Source organism: Notechis scutatus, chromosome 3 (assembly GCF_049901735.1).
Source record: "Notechis scutatus isolate UNSWTSFEM ecotype Mainland chromosome 3, rNotScu1.2, whole genome shotgun sequence".
Taxonomy (NCBI): domain Eukaryota; kingdom Metazoa; phylum Chordata; class Lepidosauria; order Squamata; family Elapidae; genus Notechis; species Notechis scutatus.
This window is the reverse complement of record NC_142011.1, coordinates 154021219-154043584: the sequence shown is the minus strand read 5'-3', so window position 1 is coordinate 154043584 and position 22366 is coordinate 154021219. Positions and strand designations below refer to the sequence as shown.

Here is a 22366-nt window from a genome sequence, read left to right as displayed (position 1 = left end):
CTCTGGGGCCCTTCCGCTCTCCTTTGGTTGCCTGGCTTGACTACTGCTGCAATACTCTGCTAGGGGTTAATCCACAAACCCTAACAGCTTCCATTCTCCAACAATATATAAATATTTCATTGGTAGCTCTATTCAATATTTTAAGGTCTGAAATGCTGGTTTCATTCCTTCATTATCTTTTCCCATGTATCTATTCAGAGTATAGATTTTCAGATGCATATATTTAATATTGTATTGTGATTATTAGATACTTTCTCTCAAATGTGGAAAAGATTTTTGCACAGCTTGATAGTAAAGAAAATGTGAAAGTGTGTTTGGGACCTTAGGAATTAATATTTGAATTTGACTCTTAATTTGAGATTTTAATTGCTTTTCACTTTTGTAATAATTAAGTGAAAGTGGCAATTAACTCTTTTAAATTTGTAGCTAAACCCAATCACTGCTATAGTGACAAGAAGTCATATAGTTGCTTCTCAGAATGTATGTAGTGTTATTTATGTTGGGATTTTTATGCGTTGTTTTTATATTGTGATATGGTTTTTTTATGTTATAGATTTTAATGTTGTAAGCCATCCGGAGTCATCTGTGTGTGAGTTGAGAGGCTATATAAATTTGTTTAATAAAATTTAGGTCCTTGGGAAGAACTCTACAGGTGGACAAAATTGTCAGATCCATTCTAAATGTGTAGCTAACTGTGTGATAAATCATAATATCAGTAATCATATAGCTCATATATTCTTAGATATATTCATTTATATCTTGATTTGAATAAGGCATAGCATGAAATTCATTTAAATTGAATTACATGCATTCATAGGTACTATATGGAATACAATAATGAAAAATTTCCAACTTCATATTCTTGCTTCAATAGGAGATCTTTTCCATTCTTTGCCAAGTTAAATATTTGGCTATATGGTTTTAGAATAATTTTAATTTCACTTTATAATTTATTTATGTAAATCTTCACAAAATGCAAATGCTTGTTTCATCAACCTACTTTATAAATACATGAACCAAGTGTTATGTTTGGAGAATAATGGAGACCAGACATCTGACCAGTGACTTCAAACTCTTTAATAACAGTAGATAGAACAGAACAGAGCAAAGCTATGGGCAGCAGTAACCCTTTTATAGGGTTGGCTGCTACCCTATTAACCAATAATATGTACAACAAGTTCAACTAATATCCAATAAGAAGTGTCCTAATATTGGCCAATCAGGGACTTGTTATGGACCAATCCTTGTTCGTTGTTTAAGGACCAATCAGGTGTGCAGGCTTTCAAAACCCGCTTTGCATTTGGGCTTAGTTACTTTTTTATTGATTCACAACACCAAGTATCAACCAGAAAAAAGATTCAAAACAAAATAGCAGCATTGTGTTTGTGATGTATGGGAATATTTAAATATGCACCATTTCAACAACAATTTTCATTAGGAAAAAGTAAGCATTATTTTGATTTAGAGATGCATATATAGCTGGCCTTGTTAGTTAGTCAAGTTAGTTGGAACACTATTATAACACATCACATTTGAACTATTAAAAATGTAAATGCTGCTATCAAAATGGCTACTGTTGTAAGGGTTGAAATTTTTCCAGAAAAAGTAAACCAGTTAAACAGGTTAAATTTTATAGTTGTACACCAGACTGTTCATATTCAATACATTTGTAGAAATAAATCCTGCAGCATCCTAGGGGCACAAAAGACAAGATGATAGGCATGGCAGCATAATTGAATTCCTATCCCCTCTATGCAACATCAACACACTTACCAAAGAGGGAGGGGAAAAGTACAATTACACCTTGCTTCCCCTGAAGACATTGCTGAATAAATCAGTAGTTTTCAGAACACACCTTGGTATTGGTCTATAAAATATTTACAATCAAGGCTGAACAATTAAGTTGCCAAGTTACATATGGCAGTTATTTCCACAGAAAGTTGATCTTTGCCATTAAAAATGTCTCACATTTTTAAACTAGCCTCATCAAATCCTAAATTCAAATGGCTTAGAAAATTCTTAAACATTTTGGACATTTCAGGAGTTTATAAATACTTGCTTCAAAGAAGAGATGAACCTCTCTCCCCAATTCTGCTTCCATTGAGATCTGATTGATAAAAAAATAATAATTTACCATTTAACTCTGCGTTCATACTTAGCCACTGCTACTATTTTCTTGAAAAAGGCACAATTCAGAAAGTATGAGTAAAATGTGAGTAGAAAAACACTCCCAATTTTACTAGACTATTCATGAAACAAAGGTTTATCAATTTACCTGTACTGTTGTTGTCTTCTAAATTCTATTTAATAGGTTTTTCTTTTGCTGATTATTATGAAAAATATTTTGAGGGTTTAATTATTTTCAGATTTCAGAAATTTCTGAGTTAATCTGAAGTAAGATTGAGGCTTTTGTTGATCCCTAATAGAAAACTATTTAAAACCATTTAAACATACTCTAATGGCTTTAAAGAATTTTATCACATTATATGTTGCGGAGCTAGAAACAAATATAAAAGACAAGTAAAAGGGTTAAAAGAGATCAGAATCTCAATGAAAGAAAAAACTACTCTTTCATGTACTATGCAATAAATTTATAGATTTATAATATATTATAATAGCTTTTAACTTACTTAAGTGGTTTAAAATGGATAAGATAATTACCACAGAAAATTACTCAGTGATTGGTTTAGGATTAGATAGCAAAGTATGACTTCATGTACAGTGATAGCATAGCTTGCTTTAACTGTGGTATTTGTAATCCTAGATTTCTTGGATCTGTTATTAATGACTAGTATAAGTGATTTTCACAGTTATTAAACTCCAGTTTCCCATGATTTCTAGCTTAATTAAAACTATTTTCCCTCTAGGATTGCAAACCCATTTGATCCTAATTTTAAACTTATTTTTGTAGTAAATTCTTTTAGTTCATCTTTCATAAGAAATTATTGACTAATAAACCAAGAAACTTGGTTGAGCATATAGTTTGTCCCAGTGGGGCCAGGAATAGTATTACTGATTTGGAACTATATTCTCTGTTTAGGAAAGCATTTTGGTCTTATTTAACCTTATACTTTTTGTAGTAGTTTTTCTTAAGAATTGGAATCTACATGAGCAAGTGTTAGGGAATTGTGTTTATTACTTTAATAGAAATAAGATTTATGTGATGAAATAATATGGTAAGAATAAGCTTAGCATCCTTTCAATTACATTTTACCAGGAGAAACATGGCACATTCATGTAAGGGATCAAAAGTAAAAATTCCTGAAATATCAATGTAATGGCAAAGAACAGGCTCAAACTATGCTTCATTAGTTATACAAAGGCTCTCAATTCTATGGACCATGTAAAACTGAACATCCCCATTGTCCACATCTGGAAACCTGTACACAGGGCAGAAAGCGGCAATCTGGATGAAACGTGTTGAAACAAATTGGCTCCATGTCAATGAATGAATGATTTGTAGGCTGTTACTCACTAACCTAATTAACCTACCCATCCTAAATAAATATCTTACTTGAGCAGCTATGAGGGTCTTTCATGGGAATTAGTGAGAAATCAGAATTGAAGATACTTCATATGTTGATAGTCATTTACCAGCTCAAGAATGCATCAGATAACACTGGCCCGTATTAGCATTGGAAATCCACCATTCCCAGAATATCCAAAATTGTGCGATTTATTTTCATTGATATGATTTTTTCCATATTAAAAAACATGAGCATCTTCTTCAAACAATCATTTTGCTACAACAATCCCCCAATACTTCTAAAATGGATCTATCCATTTTGTTACTGTAAAATATTGCCTGCCATGTCCTGAGGTCTTCAAAGAATATTTTTCTTTATAAACTGTATAACTCATGGCCACTCTGGTGATATTGCCATGCTCATCCAAAGCCAAGTGTTGTGGATTAATTCATTATTCCTTTCAAATTTGGAGCATGACTAATATATGTTTAATTCTCATAAAATAGTTGCTGCCAAGAATTTGAATTGTTAGCTATGTTCACATGTCTTATTTATTTTATTTTATTTATTTATTTATTTTTGTCAATTGCTTACAAGATAATAGGTATAAGTAAAAACATAGTTATGAATACATAGATACATATAAGAAAAATAAAAGAAATAAAAGAAATAATAGGACAGGGATGGTAGGCACGTTGGTGCCCCCACAGACCACTTAGGAAAAGGGTGAGGTCAATCGTAGACAGTCTAAGGTTAAAGTTTTTGGGGTTTGGGAAAGTAGCAAAGAATTTCACTAACAAGCTGATGCAGACATATGTCCTCAGGAAGGAGTTAGGAAGACTCAAAATTAAAAGAAAATCCTAGGCTCATTTGAGTAACTTGGGACAAAGCAACTTATTTCAGGAAAAAAAAATACAAGAGTTACAGAAAACTTTTTTGGATACTATTTACCTCCTGACAATTTTCATAATTCAGAACCTTTTTCTACATATAATCTTATTGTCTTCCTGACCTTGGCATTTTCAGAAATAATGGTAGGATAGCTTTTTTTTTTTTTTAAATCCACAATGTAATCATTGTTTTTATTGCAGGACTTTTTGCATGTCTACATTCCAGGGAAGCAAAATGATTTTTATAAGAGGGATCTATCCCCAATCAGTCTATGCCTCTAATACTTAACAGCATTTCTTTTCTATATAAAACCATAAATCTGTCTTTTTCCCCATGTCCTCACATGGAGGATTAATGCCTTGAACATGGCACTTCTAGTATTTATGTACCTTTCCTTTATTTCACATTCTTGTGGTTCTGAAGGGCTTTTGGTTTACCAATACATAACCCTGAACATGGATCTGTCAACTCTAGATCTATTCATTTAATTTTAAAAAAAAACTTGAAGTTCTCTTACCTTGTAATAGAAAAGAACAGCCTCTTAGGATCTGGGGATTGGCATAAAGGTAGGCAGGGGTGGGATTCAAATTTTTAACAACTGGTTCTGTGGGCGTGGCTTAGTAGGTGGGTGTGGCTTGGTGGTCATGTGACTGGGTGGACATGGCTTGGTGGTCATGTTATTGGCTGGGTGTGGCCAACTCAATATCACTCACATCGAGGCATGCACCTCTTCGCCTGGCCTCTCATGACTGTGGGGATGCTGACACAGTCATAAGTGTGAAAAATGGTCATAAGTCACTTTTTTCGGTGCCATTGTAACTTTGAATGGTCATTCCACACAAGCAAAGTACCAGCAAAGGAGGGGAAGAAAACTCCAGAGAAGTTCCTGAGACAGGAAATCTAGTCCTGCCAAGAATGTAATAAGGGTTAATGGAGAGGCAGTTTCTGTAAGCAACACCAGAATGTTTCCTTCCTGCCTTCTTTACAGGATTAGGCCAGTAATTTCTTCTAACAACCGGTTCTCTGAACTGCTTAGAATGTTAACAACCGGTTCTAGTGAATAGGGTGCGAACTGGTAGAATCCCACCCCTGAAGGTAGGGTAAATAAATATATTATTTCACAACTCAGTGAATTCCTGCAACCTAGTGAATGCTTGGTTGAAGAAAACTATTATTTTGTCACTTTAGAAGCAGCTACAATGAACATAAACTGGTTGAAGTTCTATACAAGCTGTAGACTTGCAAAAAAAAAAACACATAGAAGAATATAGAAACATACCTGTGATTCTATAGTACTTTGAGTAATAGCAAAAAAAGTAACTTTAATATATTTGCTATTTTTAAAATATTTGTTGTAAAGGTTGATGAATGCAAGGATTCATAGTCTGGAAACCTTGTATAGCCACAATTCTAGCAAATGGGTTTAAGCAATAATACACATACCCGGTAAAGTACATTGCATCCAAACTAAGAGTTGCCTGCTTTAATACTGTGAAAATAATGATTGTTTATAATGGAGACTAGTGCTGTCAAACTGACTAGACATTATAATCAAAGTAATTTAAGCCCAGAAGCAGCTTTATGTCCAACAAATAGCAAAATGTATAATAACAGTGTTGGGATATGTAGAACTATTCTAGCTATCTAATACTCCGAAGTCCTTGTGTGACTTGTCCATATCATAATCAAGTCATATACCTATTAGAAAGACAAGCATAAGAAGTGTGGTGTACAATCTGCTGAAAACCATTAGAAAATATATCTGTCTTAAAAATAATCACAATTATAAAATAGAAAATGCAGATAAAAAACAAAAGCATAAAATAAATCTAAAAGGAGAAGTAGGCACATTAGATGGGTATAGAGGGAGCATAAAAGTTGGGCAGAATAAGTCTAACATTGTACACTACACACTGTACTGTACCCTAGTATGATGGGCATGAGGAATTTAGATACTCACTGCCTGCATAGAACTAGGCAATATTATATGTTATAGCATTGTTACTACCTGAAAGCAGCATCAAGATATAGAATTATCTTGCTGCTGCTTGGGTGGGTATTTATGCAATAGTGGTAAAGTGAGGCTAGTACAAATGACTCAACAATACAGACAATGGAGAATCATATGCTTTCTGTATGTTTAGAGTCACAGTGGCATTTTATCTCCGAATAGGGAATCTTGCTGTATCGGCCTTCAAGGAGAGTTGAGGAAAGGATCTGATATCATGCCAATAGTATTTGGGTACTTAAAGTTTAGTTACGTATTGTCAGAGTATATTCATGAACTGGAATAGAGCTTGGTAACAAGGTTAGCCAATGAATTGGCAAAGCAACTAAGTCAGCCAATGAGAACTGTTTGGAATGAAACTAGAAGTAGCCTAGGCTTGGCTCTGTGTTAATCTCTGTAGCTCTGAAGCTATGTTGAGCTCTGGGTCTGTCTGTTGAAAATGAAACTGCTTCTCTCCTCTGCTGTGTATAATGCTTGCCTGTTGAACTAAAGTGAAACTGATGTCTGTTTTTGAGCTGAAGCTGAGTTGCTGTTCTGCTCTGCACTTGTAACATGCTACTGAAGTTACTTGCAACATGTTTTTGTTTGAGTTTGCTCCATATTGGAGAAATCAACAACTGGTTTATAAAATATACTTATTATGTTTCTAAAGATGTTAAATAAAGCATCAGCCATCTTTGTTTATTTTTCTGGAGCTGAATTAACACTGCAAAAACTCTGAATACATATGTCCTAGGGGAGACAGAATATCTGTTGGATTCACTAGCAATAATGGTTAAGGACCTAGTTAGATCCAAGTGGCACTCCATCTGCTACACATGGTTTAATGAGTGCTTTTCCCTGATCAAATCCTGTGCTGAGTAGAAAACTTGCAGGGAAAAACCCAAGGATTAAATTTTAAGTTAAATGCTTTTTTACATGAGGTCTGAAAATCATTTCCCATATTTAATTCCATAATTAATTCCATCAGCAGGGTTGAGGGCAAAAAAAGTCTGAGCCTATGGTTGAGTATGTCACCCACATTCTAGCTTCAGCTTTCATGGGGCTCATCTCTAATCTCAGGGTGCAAACTTGCTCGACATCTTTCTCTGTTTCAATCACAGTGGTAAGATGGCCCTGGGAGTTTCATCTTATTTTGATTAAGGTCCCTTCATAAAGATGAAGTAAACATCAGTAAATCAAGGAGACCTCCAGTTTTTCCCATAGTTTAAGTTGGGATATAAAATCAAAAGCTGCTTTGAAGTTTGTGTAGGCAGCATAAACGAAGTTTGTGTTCAGGAGGATTATTTTTTTATGAGATGTGGAGTATTAGGTACTGATAAATGGTGGATCTGTCTTTTGTAAAATCAGCTTGTACAAGAATCGTAATATCTGTCATAATGGCAGAATTTTTATAGTTTGGCTAGGCTCTTCAATTCCAGTGGAGGTATCCATGTAGAGTATGCCTGGGTGTATGTGACAGTACACAATGAATGAGCCATTTAACGTTTGGATGTTAAAGTTATTTTTATTAGATCACATGAATAAAATGAGCAATTCTATACATTATAAAAAAAATGAATCCTATTAAGTTCAATTTTAAGTAAAAAGGCTTTCATTGTTGAAATGTCAGTTTCAAGAAACAAGTCGTCCTCACTTAATGACCATTAATTCAGTGACATTCAAAGTTACAGTGGTGCTGAATGAACGATAGTTACAAGTCCTCGAAGTTACAACTGCTGTTCCTTTGGTCAAATTTCTAGCATTTGCCAGCCTTCTCACATTTAGGATTGCAGCGTGTGCTTCAATTCCTCCTGACTATCTCTCCACAAATCTGTCCTTTTGACTGCCTTACCACTGCTGCCTACCCTTGCCTTATCACACATACCATCCCCATTTTCTTCTTCCTCCTCCTCCTCTTCTTCTTCCTCCATCACCTGGCCAAGGTAGCTCTGTGAGGTGGGGGGAGATAGTCAGGCTGGGAGTTGAAGTGGAGGCAAGCCCAGCAAAAGAAAAGAAGCATGTGGCCTTTACCTGACAGTGTGGTCACCCTTTGAGAGTTGTATGCAATGAAATTTCATTTTAATGTATGCTGATTAGTGTACATTTAAAGTGACAATAAAGTTATAACGTTAAAAGTTATTCTAATGATTGCAACCAGGACTACTATAACTGCTGTCATTTAGCATTGCAGTCATATGATGTTCTGTCTAACAACCACTGCAATATTCTGGTTCCAATTAGCATTATTAAGTTAGGACTATCTGTTACTGAATGGAAAGCATTAAAGAAAAATATTTCAACATGCTCTCTGTTTATGTTGAATCCAATATACAGTGAATGTGAAGCTAAAGTACTAGGTATGTACACTGTCTTAAGGTATTCTTCAAAAAGGTGGGAACAACAACAACAATAGCTAAACACCCACATTTTGGAATTATTCCTTAATAAAATTATTGAACATATGTTGATTGTTGTATAATTCTCTCCCTCTTTTGTAAGTATTAATGAAAAATATGTTTTCAGTTCTATTTGCCTGACCCTGCCAGTTATTATTATACAGTATATTGATAGCCTATTTCTTCAGCAGATGAAGAAAAACTTTGTGGGAATTAGTAGAATGGCTGATATTGAAATACTCAAGATGAAAGTTAAATTTGTGTACTTTGAGTCAAGCTTGGCTGTCAATAGAACAAGCAATTCTCTTTAAAGCTAAAAAAGCCAATCTCTATGTCATGTTAATTTGTGTGATGGATAACAGAAAGATACGCTCTCTTTATTTTTCAGTAGACTTCCAGAATACATAAGCTATTTGGTGTTGCTTCCACAACAAATTTGCCATTTTAGACATTTTGACAAGCACTTTATACAATTTCTAAATCAAGGCTGTGAAAATTGATAGGGATATCTGTTTTATTTCCAAAAATTCTCTTATAAAAAATAAGTAATTGCATAAGTCAGAGCAAGTGGGTTGTACACTTCTATAGTGATACACTATTACTTTACAATTAAGTCCACTCTGATGGATGGAAAAGATTATAATGAAAATAGAGGGGGCATTATTTGTTTATCCTGCTATTTATAAACAAGACTATGTTCTGTATCCCTTAATTTTAAGGTAACAGAGTTACACAACATCAAAAACATAACCAGACTGCCTCGAGACACCAAGAAGCATGCAGTAGCAATTATCTTTCATGATAAGACATCAAAAACATTTGCCTGTGAGTCAGGTAAGCAGTTATTACCATATCTTTAACTTAAGTAAAATTTGCTACTTATGAAACCAAGTACTACATATGGATTAAGATATATCGTTCATCTTTATAGGAATGTGCCATAACTGTTTGTTTGTTGCATGATAGGATCGTATATTTCCCTCTTTCAGTATTTTTAAAGACCTTCTGTTCTTATTTATTACTTATCATTTTTGTTAGTTTGTCCCCCAGGTGGACAAAACATCTCTTTCAAATTTCCAGTGCAACTTTTAGAGCTGAATAAACATTGCTTCAGGGAAGCTATAAGTGAAGCAGCAATGTGCATTTTTGTTGGTTGCTAAGCTTGTTACAGGCACGTGCTAGAATACTAAAAATCCCATATAAGAGGAATACAAAGAACTGTTCTAATGCCAAGTTAAATTCACATTCAGTTTCATTTTATTTGTGGCTACTTTAGTTTTCCAATATTACCAACCAAGTCATATAATTCCTGAGGAAAATCTTAAACATTTATCATTGGAGAAATTTTTCTATTTTTAAAACACAGTATTTTTTTATACTATAATAGTCTCTTGCATCACTCTCTCGTTCGCACTCTCTCTCGCTCTCCCTCCCTCCCTCTCCGTCTCCCTCTCCTTCCCTCCTCTCTCTCTCCCCAGTGGATGGATATATTCCTAATGGACAGCAGAGGCCTATAGGTGGTAGTAATAGTTCTCTCCTCTTTTGGTCCTTAATCAGAACTCTTTTTGTTCTCCCATAGAATCAAAAGCATGTTTCCAATCATGTTGTCCAACTATCGATTCCCTTCTCCTTCATTAATTCTAAAATTAAGCTTGTTGGCTGTCACCATATTTTGAGGACACACATAACATTGTTTTATTATGCACTTATGTGAAATTGTACTGGCTTTTTAAGGATCTAAATCTGTTGTCATTTAGCCTCATTTAAAGTGCTTATGTTGTAGAACTCTATTTCTCACATGTCTATGCTGCAGTAAGCAGTGTACAACAAAGAAGAAAGATTAACAATTGTGGAATATTGAAAAGCAAAATACATAATGCAGTGCCACAAATAAAAAGGATAAATATCAAAACCTATTCACCTAATGTTGTACCTCAGAACTACTGTAGGTTTTCATTTATTTGAAAACCCATTCGAGTAAAGCAATGTTTCTCAACCTCTGCAGCTCTAAGATGTATGGACCGGAATTCAATCCAGTGACTTGTGTGTCAAATACAGTGTTGGGAATAAAGCGTTTAGCTCCCACCTCATATATTGACTACCCATATAATGTTTCTTTATGTTTATTTTATTTTGAAATGTGGTGAACAAAATTATATTGAATTATCCAGCCAGTGATGCATTATAGAATGTATACATACTAATGGTATGAAATACACCAATAGTATTTTGGTGTATTTTTCACAGCAACTGAATTTTTATAACTACACAGCTATTTACTATAACTCAATATAACTCATATTCATTCAGATTCAACATATCACATATTTTGGATGGGATTTTACCCGTGTGTTTGTTCTCCCAGTATTAGGAGTCTTCATAATCCCTAATTTTACTCTCATCAAAAGCTAAAGGTTATTCACAAAAGTGACTGCCTCACTGCTCCCCCTTGTGGGTTCTCTCTTTTTATTTTATTTATTCAATTTTTATAGTCACCCATCTCAACAAGTGACTCTGGGAGGCTAAAAAACAAAAAACAAATAAACACAATTACAACAATACAAAATTTAAAACAGAGCAGTCGAGAAATATACCCTATAATCACTAGCACAGCCAAGAAATGGCTTCCTGAATATACTCAAGGCCCTGTCATTATATCATTCTGTGCAGATATTGCCAGTTATATGTGCACACTCATATATAGACAGCTGGATATGGCTTTGAAAATAGCTTTGCCAGTCTTCCAAAAGGAATAGCTTGCTTATATTTCAAGGAAGAGTCCTTACCTTGCATTAACATGATTTAAAATTCACCTCTTTTAATACTTTACATATATACATGTCTTATTAATGCCAAGGGTTTCAAGACTCTAAGAATATTAAACTGCAGACAAGCTTCAAGGAACAGTGAGAAATGTAGTGTCACAAAAGCATATTGTGGTTCAACTGAAATATAGAGGTATAACTGAGAAAATTGTATGAAATTGTAGTACAACACCAAAAAAGGATTTAGATCCTTAAATTAGAACCAATTTAAAGGCCAAAATACGGGAATGAGTATTTGAAGGCTGAATCTAGTGATTGCTTTCTGCCTTAAGGATCCTGCCAATTCCATGTTTATTTGTTTTTTAATTTAGAGCCAAGCTTAATCAGCAAATGGATCTTAAACAGTTTGATATTTCCACATGATTTCATAAAGAGGCTTCATAATTAGCCAAGAAGAAAAGGAAATAAAAAGAAAAGATGATATGCATCATAAAAACATGTAAAGAATAAAGTCATCATATTTTCAAGTTGTAGAATATGCACAACTATAAATGCATTATTCATAGCGTTGCAATTGTGATAGTTAATAATTAGTCCTTACTACAGACCTTATGTATTTATTTAAAGAGTATTTGGCTTTACATTAGAAGCATCAGTTATATATCTTTTTCATAAAGACAGTAAACAAAACTGTGTCATGTACTGCAGGGGTCCCCAACCACCGGTCCGCGGAACAAGTCCTACCGGGCCGCTGGCTTGCTGGGCGCCGCCATCTTGTTTTGATGAAAAGTGCTTCCGGTGAGCTTTTCGGGCAGAAAGCTCACCGGAAGCACTTTTCATCAAAACAAGATGGCGGCGCCAGCGCTTCTGGTGAGCTTTTCCGGGTAGAAAGCCATTTCTACCCGGAAAAGCTCACAGAGCTAAGCCGCCATCTTGTTTTGATGAAAAAGTGCTTCCGTGAGCTTTCTGAAAAGCTCACCAGAAGCACTTTTTCATCAAAACAAGATGGCGGCGCCCAGCTGATGTCGGTACCGGGCCGCGCCATAAAAATGGTTGGGGATACCGGGCCGCGGCGTAAAAAAGGTTGGGGATCACTGATGTACTGTATAAGCAAATAATAACAATAATTATTTAAAAGAAATGCAATAAATAAAATAAATTTGGCTGTTTTTCTTTTTTATTATTATTGTATTATATCTTTATTATAAATTTCTGGGTTCCAAAAATATTGTTCCTTCTGTCAAATCTTCCTATAGTTTTATAACAATAATATTAATTTCAAACTCTTTAATTCATATCTTTACAAAACAGACCAGCACTTTCTGGTTTCTGTCCAGAGCATGGTATTTTTCTTTTACAAACTATAGTTTTTATACATAAGTTACCAGGTTCTGTTTTTTTTCTCTCGTTAGCTGAATAACATTGTGAATTTGTTTTTAAACACTGGATGTCAAAATATTAACCTAATAAATAAAAGCAAGTTTGTAAAAACATTTATTTGCTTTTTTTTTCTTTTTTCTCTTTTTAAAGTTTTATTTCATTTACCACTTATGAGATTGGTTATAATCAATAATTATTTCGCAAGGAGAAGGGGTAAGAACTGAATTTTCTAACTGAATTCTCTATTTGGTTAAGAAGTGGCATTGTATAATATTTTTTGTATTTTAACCCTTTAATTGCTAGTAATGTAGCAATTAAAAAACTAAAATACACTTCAAGATTACGGTTTGGATGCTCTGTGAGGCACCCTTTAAAACATAGGAGGAAGTAGCAAAAACTATATCAGATCAAGAGTTGGAGTTAAAAGCTTTGGAGGGGTCTAACATAATAAGGATTAAAGCAAGCAATGTTTAATTAACCAAATTACCTTTGGGCTTATTGGTGTTCCAAAAATTCCATAGCTACTTCCTTGTATTATGCCAGTAAAATAGGAAAGAACAGGGTATACAATGCATGGAACCATACAGGGTATAAAATGCATTTACAGCATTGTTGTATTTTTCTTGAATTGTCTTTGACATTGAAAAGCCATTTGTTTTCTATATTGTTAATACTGTCACACAAACAAGAATAAATAAGCTTTGGTAAAGTCTTGGATCTAATAAATTCCAAATAAAAGATTGTCAGAAAAAAATATAACAATGTTACATAATTCTTCATATAAGCTGAGAATGGTGAATTTGTTTTTATTCATTAATTCATTCCATTTACATCCCTCCTTTTGTTTGTGATAGAATTTTTAAGCAATGTAAAAAATGCATATACGGTAGTCTTCCACTTACGACCATCGTTGAGCCCAACATTTCTTTTGCTAAGCAAATTGTTAAATGAGTTTTGTCCCATTTTACGACAACTTTTTGCCACGATTGCTAAGCAAATCACATGTTAAGTGAATTATGTGATCGTTAAGCAAATCTGGTTTGCCCCTCTTCATTGACTTTACCTGTCAGAAGTCATTTGGGAAGGTTACAAATTATAATCACATGACTTTGGGACAGTGCAATTGTCATGAATACATGCTAGTTATCCAGTGCCCAAATTTTGATCATTTGACCAGAGAAGTTTAACCATACTGGAGGAGGAGGAGGAGCCAGATGAAAAGTATCTCTCCCATAAACAATATGGTAAGACATAATTTGTAGAAACCTATACTGACCCGTCGTTTGGGTCTGTTTGATATTATCATGGACCATGCTAAGTGTTGGACTTCCTGAACATCTGGTGACAAGGGAGCCACAAGACTCTAGACCGTTGACTGAACAACCAGAGCTAGCAGCTGCAGGAGCAGCTGAAGGAGTACGAGAAAAAAAGTTGCTTACCCATCACAAATACAGTAAGAATTAAAACAAAAATAAAATAATGATTTGCTATTGCAAATCAAGTTCAGTGAAAAAAGGGTATCTGAAAACAAACACATCAGTTTTGGAAATAATAATGTCCAGAAGGAGAAATAATTAAACAGAGACTAGCAGATCAACATTGTTTTATAATACAAAAAATATAAATATATTTTTAAAAAACATTGCTGATGAATTTTTAAACCCAAATTTTACAAATAATATGATTATGAGCATAATTCATAACATTGACTATGTTTAGAATGTTTGATTTATATTAACATTTAAAAGAAGCCTTGAGCTGAAATCATGATGACATACAATTTTCTTAATAGTATTCAGGTAATGTTTTCTAATTGCTTTCTTCTAAAATGTTGTATGTTTGTATGCATATCTTTTCTTTTTTTCCCAGTCTGGCATGCAGCCCAGAAATCCTCTGGAGGTCCTCATAAGTACAAGCCCGGGCCAATTCAGCTTAACTTAAACCAAGGTTATTTGGGAAAAACTAGATTTTTTTAAAAAAAACGTAGCTTATTGGGTTATATCAGGAGTGACATGCGTGATGTTTCCTCAGACATGCGTGATGTTTCCTCAGACCAATCTTGAATAGTCAGTGATCAAGGATGATAAAAATTGTGGTTCAGCAATTTCTGAAGAGTCCCAGAATCCCAGTCCTGGAGCTAATTTCATGAGGGTTTTATTATTTTTAAAATCTATAGGGTGCTTTACAATTCTATTTTGTCTTTTCTATGAAATACATATTCAAGATGGCAGTGCCCAAAGAAATTAAAGCTATGCTACATTAATAACAACTGATGTTTGGTAGATGATACAGAAATAAATAGAGATATCTTACTTAAGTTCAAATTTTAAAAAAGAGGAAGGGGATTTCAATACATCTTGCAGATCTATTGCAAATGAATGTATCACATCTGGTAGGTATATATTTTTTCATGTAAGTTATCCCAGTTTATTAATTAGAATACTCTTTGGCAGCTGGATCAAGTGAATTTCAAATACGATTAGTTTAATCTATTTTTAAAAAAAATGGGGAGTCACCATATTTCTCAGCAAAGTCAATAATTTTTACCCATCACTTTGACTAAAATCTATAATGGTCTCAACATTGCAGCTGCTCAGATTTTATTGCTGACCTTTAAAAGAGCAGTCTACCAACATTTCACAGTATTTGTCAATATTTATTAACATTATAGTGAAACTATTGGTCCACTTGATTTTAATGCTTTAAAAATGTGGGCTTAAAGAATTAGCAAATGGCAAATCATGCTCTGAAAATAGTATACAGAAATTCAAAATAGATACTCTTGTGTTGTGTTGACTCTGTTCAATTGTTTCATTAGCACTCTTTTGTTCTTTCATAAAAATTAGGAAGTGCAAAGGATTTTGGCACGATCTGCCCTCACACCTGATTTGTTAAATGAATAGTTGCCAAGGATGAACACAATATTGTTGATTTCCTCTTTTATAGAAGCTTTCAAAAACAGTGATAGTGATATAATGTATTAGCTTTCAAAAGGCTTATTTTAAATGCATAACTTGAACAGTTTTTATATATCAGAACCTTGAACATTGATTCAAAACTGCAAAATGTTTTTACATAAGCCATTTCGTTCAATATATTCTGTCTTGGGATCTGTCTTTGGTATATTAATTTTGGTGGTTTTTGTATTGTATTGTCCTAAAATTCCATTTTTCCTGTTATGACATGATAAACATATCCATTTAATTAATTTCTCTATATTGTCAGTTATTTTTTAAATCCAGGATTTTTGCTAATTATTTTGAGAATTTTTTTTTTTTGCCTGCTTACTTTCTTTTATAATTAATGGGACTTTCTGGAGACATGGTTAATGGAGTTCTGCTAACTAATTTGCATTTTATTCCTGGTTTAACTGGAATCTTAAAATATCCATGAATTGGTCTTCAGTCACCCTGACCTTTACATTTAGATTTTTTAAAAATTTTAAATAAAATTATTTTTTTATTAAAAGCAGAAAAAATAAAATAAAATAAATAAAAACAGAACCAAGAAGCACATTTATAGTGCAAATCCTAAGATTTTGTAGAGACTTTCATAGGAGAGTGAGGGTTTATCCCTAATTTGGTTGGGTGAAATGAGAGTAAGGTCGTGTCAAGGCCAAAGCCCAGAGACAACCCACTGAAATCCAGTCAAGTCCAGTTTTTTTATTTGCTTGTGCATAATGGACAGAATCTTGCCAAATTAAAGCTATAACCTTCTAACATACTAGAAATTATATCTAGGGTATGGATACCCTGAACCTCTTCCCCCCTCCCCAATTGAGCTCAGAGCTACATGGTTTCTTAATTCAGGTCTTTGTCTAGGCTCTTATTTATAATTCATACTTTTAGAAAACAGGTAAGGGTTTTCTGAACTATTCAGGAGAAAGCAAACTATGGAACATATTTTACATTGGGGTGTCAAACTCAAAGCCTGCGGGCCGAATCCAGCCCAAAGGGTACTTAAAACTGGCCCATGGGGCTGACCTGGAAATAGCAAAGAACCACCCTGCGGTGCCTCTGGTAGCCAAAACGGGGCATGGGAAGCCAGCCCCCCCCACCCCATTTTGGCTGGCAAGGTGCTGCAGGAGGCATCGATCCCATCTCCCTCCCCCGGCTGGCCCACGGAGGAGAACCGCAATGCTGATCTGGCCCTCAAAGAATTCCAGTTTGATACCCCTGCTTTACATGGAAAGAAGAACACATATATGAAAATAAACAAAATAATATTTTTGCTAACTTGTTAACAGATTTAAATTCTATTTTATTTTATCTTGAATATGTACTCTCTATTAATGTGTGTTGCAATTTATATTTATAATTGAGAGTTGTTTTAGTGGAGATAGGTAAACACAAAGACATTATTCTATTTGAGTTGTTTTACAGAACTGTTTCTAGCCTTGGGAGGGGAAACAAAGGATTCATTACATTGTTTTTCCTGAATGGTAAGGTTCAAATATAAGGTGATCCCTACAAGAAAAAAAGGCCTGAATATGTAATGCTTCTATTCTGATTGTTGACCATCTGGGCCAGGGGTTGCCAACAGGGGTGGGTTTCTACCGGTTCTGTCCACCTCTGTAGAACTGGTAGCTCTGAAGAGCAGCAGACATAGAACCAGTTCTATGTCTGCTGATGTTTTTGCCCACCCGCCCACCTGACCTTTATTTCCTGATTTTTTCAACTTCAGCTGCCGTGTGAGGCACAGCTGCAGTTAAAAAGGCAGGAAAAAGGTTTTTTTTGAAAGGCTGCTTCTCTGCATGCAGCATGCTGATGACGATTTACAGGCGTGTGCCGGCAGTGTGCAGGGAAGCACATCGTAAATCACCGAACCTCGTAAATGACCGAACTGGTAGTTAACCCTGTCGGATCCCACCCCTGGTTGCCAACCTTTTGGACCTCAGGGACCACCAAACTCATAATTTTAGATCCCAGGGGCCTAATTTGTGGGTGTGGCTTGGTGGTCATGTGACTGGCTGGGCATGGCTTGTATGTAAATATTATAAATATTTATATAAATATTAAATTTTTTATTAAAAAAGAACAACTTTTACCCAAAATCAGGCAAAGCAGGCAGGCAGATTGAGTTGCTCACAGAATCAGATTCATTCAGAAATCTATCTATCTGCCATTGGCTAGCTCAGTCTGTCACATAAAATTTGCTAGCAAGCAAACTCACAAAAGTAATTCACAACATACTATGCATGTAAATATTGAATTTTATATATAAAAAAGCAATTTTTACCCCAAATCAGGCAAAGCAGGCAGATTGAGTTGCTCACAGAATCATTCAGTGATCTATCTATCTGCTATCAGCTAGCTCAGTCTCTCAAAATGCTTGCCATGAGTCTGCATTGAATTTGCTTGCAAGCAAACCTTCAGTCCTAAGGGAGGTTCAGCTGTACTTAAAGCAGAGCCGAAGATCTAAAGACTAGCTAGAAAGCAAGAATTCCAACCATTTCCTGCTTCCTAGCTAATCTAAATCTCCCGGCAGAGCAGAAGAGATGATGGTTGGAAAAAGGCAAAATACCAATTTTAGCAGGCAACTTTGCCGGGTAAGGAGTGAGTGGGCAGGGGGAGTGTTCCTGCGGGCCATGTGGACGGCACAGCCTTGTGTTTCTGCACAGCCTGGATTAATTGCTTTGGGGGGGGGTGCTCTGGGGGTGAGATTTCTCTGCGGCCCACCAAAATTTTATCGCAGCCCACCAGTTGGCGACCGCTGATCTAGGCCTTATTCTGTAGCACTCCATTTTATTTTTCACTCCCTTCTTCCCTTCCTGTCTTTTCATAGCATGATGTCCTATTGCAAATATGTATTGTGCTTTTAAACTTTGTTTTGCAGGTTTAGGATTGTTCCCTTATATGTGTGTGTTTATTTCTTTTAAAGCTATACCTGCAATCCCCCAGGCATGCTAATAACTCTCTCCCATTTCTCAGTAGCATTATTTTGACTATTATTGCCTTCAGCACAAGAGCTCACCGTTAGATAAGCTATTGTACTGTGTATTAGAATTAAGAATTCCAGTCACTTTAGCAGACTTTCATCCAGTAAAGGATGCTGAATCTCAGAAAAAGTCCCCAAATGATTAATCTATTTACAGCTGCCTGTACTGCAAATACAACATAAATAGCCAAATGTGAGTGAGACCAAACAGTGACAGAAAACAGAAAATGAAAAATAGATCTGGTATTTCAGGTTAGATGCAGTAAATTACCATGTTATTCACTGAAATCTCTCCAAACCTAGACCCTCATACATCATCTGTCAATAGCTTAAATTCCATATATAAATTTATGTCATTTTTGTGTGTTGTCTCTAAATGTGTATTATTCTCAGAGGTGTCTTGAAGTTGTGGGGTCATGTGACACTATTCTATGGGTCCTACTTTTACAAATTTCTTCAAAGAGTTAACCTACTTTCCAAATACATGCAAAACATTATCAAGTGCTGTTTTCCCATTTTCTCTAATATGCTCACTTCTTGGCAAAATAGTATTTTAGATGAAAATAATTATCTAAGGTATTGTCATTTTTAAATCAGTGAGCCCATGTAGATGTAAACACATTGTGCAATACTGGTAAAATATCCATTGGGATTCATATACATTGTATTCATGTTATATTCTGATTTTAGATTTTAGTGTGAGCAGGTTTTCCTATGCTTTTTTAAAAAAATAACTCTGTAAATGCCTAATTGTACCCCAATAAAGCTCTAATGTGGAAAGTTTGTGATATACAGGCTTATCCAAGGTCAGATTTATATTCATCCCTGTTCAAAGAAATTGTCAAAAGCCAATTTTATACTGAATCCAGGGAAAGATTTTCTGTAATGCTTTACAACTCATGTATAAGGTGACAAGAATAACTAGGTTTAATTGAAAAAAAATCATTTAGCTGAAGATGATGAAGACCAGAATATTGCAAGTTTCTTTTCTGTTACTGCCAAATACGCAGCTAAACTTCTTAGTGTCATGGCCCATGTTCAAGACTCAGTTTCTGAGTCTAAATCTGGCCCTGAAGAAGCTGCTCCAGGTGAATCTCTGAAATGTCAGCCTCAGGGAGCACAAACCCGGGAATCCTACCAGGATGAACAAACACAGTTATCATCTGAGCAACTGGAAAAGTCAGGTGAGGATGGTGTAAGATCTCCTAGCTTCCACATCGGACAAGAAAAGACCGCAAAACACTGAAATTTTCTTAGGTTCTTCATTAAGCAAAAAAGTAAGCTTTCTGACTAATGATACTAAAAAGGAGAATATTTGTAGTTAAGGGTTAACACGAAGGGTCTTTGGTGCCTTCTGAACTTGCAGGCATTTCATTAACCAAACTAGGTAACTAATATTGATTATGTTATCTAGTTTGGGTAATGAAATGTCTGCAAGCAAACAAGCAAGTACAAGAGAGACCAAGGACCCGTCATGACCAGTGATAGCCAGCTACTGCCTTATTTAAGAAAAAGCTCTGAGTTAGGTTCTCTTTTGCTGAAACAACATCTGACCTTCAATTCATGTGTAGATTCTACTTTTGGGCATCTGATCTTTGACTTGGCCGACAACTTTGATCTGGCTTTCTGAAATTTGGAGCAACTTTAGACAATTATTTTGCACTTGTATTTCAAAGCAAACTTTTCAGACAAGCCTTTTATTCTTCTTACATTCTTTTGCTTCATTGTTAACTCTTCAGCTTTAAAGTAAAACTGATAATCTCTGAGTAACCATGTTTGTGGCTGAAATCTGAATTAGTATACTCAGTTTCCTAAGACTATATTTTTAAAAGGGCAAAAATATCAACCTTGAAAACTTAAATTTAAAGAGGATGAAAGAGGATTTAACTTGAGCTGTAGCTGTAGCTTAGTTATTAAGGCTTCCTAATTGGGGAACAGAAGATTTGGATGGTTAGAGCATATTGTGAGAGTATTGATTTCTCACAGCACTGAGAAAGTATCGATGACAAAGAGATTCAAGAAGAAGAAAATAGAATTTATATTTCCTGACTTCATCAACTATGCAGCCACAATCTCCAGAGCCTTTGTTGAACCTCTCTTCTTCCTTCAAATATCTTCTTAAGAAGCAAATAATGTTGCAAGTCCACAATCCCATAGTTCTGCCTCCTTCAAGATCTCAGTTTGTGTTGTCAGCTGCAAGAGTGGACAAAGACATCAAACACCATCCCCATTGCATATCGCAGACACAAATAAAAAGAACTTTTGCTAAAACTTATTTATAAAATGAGGAGTTGAAATTCCTAGAACCCCTTGGTAACATCTAAAGGTCACAGTATTTTTGTCCTTGGAAGTGCCACTTCTATGCCCAAAAAAGTATATGGTCCAGCTCGAAGCTGGGAGAAAGATGCTGGAAATAAAATGAAGGCAAACTGCAGCAAAGGAGGTCTCTTTATCTGGCAGAAACTAGTGACAGCAGCATGTTTCTGGGGTGGCTGACAAAATGGGGGTGAGAGTAGGTGAGCTTTATACATTCTTTGGGGTTTTGTGATAGAGGTGCCTGTTCCTGTGCAAGAATATTCCTTTAACATTTTAAAGGCTGTTGCCAGATTCCTATGGGGTCATGTAGGGGTCATATCTGGCTCTACAGGCAAAAAGAGAAATGCAAATCCTAGGATTTTTCTTTGTCTGAGCTAATCTTCTCAGTTTTGGCTCCTTGCCTATTGTGTTGCTTATTTGGAATCTCTGGCTGCTCTTTGCTTATGAATATAGTGGACCAGCTTTCTGAGTGATATAAAATATCCATTTCTAAAGACTAGCCTCTTCAAGTTTTTGCTTGAGGCTGCTCTCCTATAGCAGGAAGACTAGGGCTGCTTTCTGCCTTTAAGAAGCTGTCTCTCCTGTTATCCTTCAGGGGAAATATTCTATCTGCTACTTTTTAATATTAAGAATAAAGAATATTTTATTCTAGGGAAGGAGCCTTCCTACAATATGTGACCTGGACCCATGCCATAAAGGGCTTTAAAGTAATAATCAACACCCTGAATTGGACCCAAAAGCAAACTAGCAATAAGTGCAGCTTGTGCAACAGTGGTGTGACATGCCCCCCCCCTCGTGCTCCCCAAGAACTGCCCGCATGGCTGCATTGTGCCAGCTATAGCTTCTAAATATTCTTCAGTCACCTCACACAGAATGCATTGCAGATGTGAGAGGATCAGGGCCTGAGTGACTGAGCACAGGAACTCACATATGGACATATAGCAGAAGTTGAACATGATACAGAAAGAGGAATAATAGGTACTGGCACTGGAGATGAGGAGAGTAGGTCCCACATTTAATTAGCAATGAGTGTAAGAAAGTCTGGCCAAGGCACATTGGGGACAATGTTAGAGGAGATTGGTGATCCACACAATTGTGTAGATCCCTTCTAAGCCATAAACTCCATATTTGGGTCTAAGAGGTCAAATATTTATGTTATTTTAAAACCATGTCAATAATTGGTAACATTACACAGGAAATGGCTGGATGAAAAGGCCTATAGAT

General features: G+C 35.3%; 1 protein-coding gene across 3 annotated transcripts in view; it reads left to right on the top strand.

Moving 5' to 3' along the window:
* Positions 1–22366, top strand: part of DOK6 (docking protein 6) — a 224866-nt gene that overhangs the window by 130951 nt on the left and 71549 nt on the right. For all 3 annotated transcript variants that reach the window (XM_087961478.1, XM_087961477.1, XM_026671864.2), the window contains exon 3: positions 9464–9578. In XM_087961478.1, the coding sequence (XP_087817604.1) occupies positions 9464–9578 (115 nt within the window). The remainder of the gene's footprint in view (positions 1–9463; positions 9579–22366) is intronic.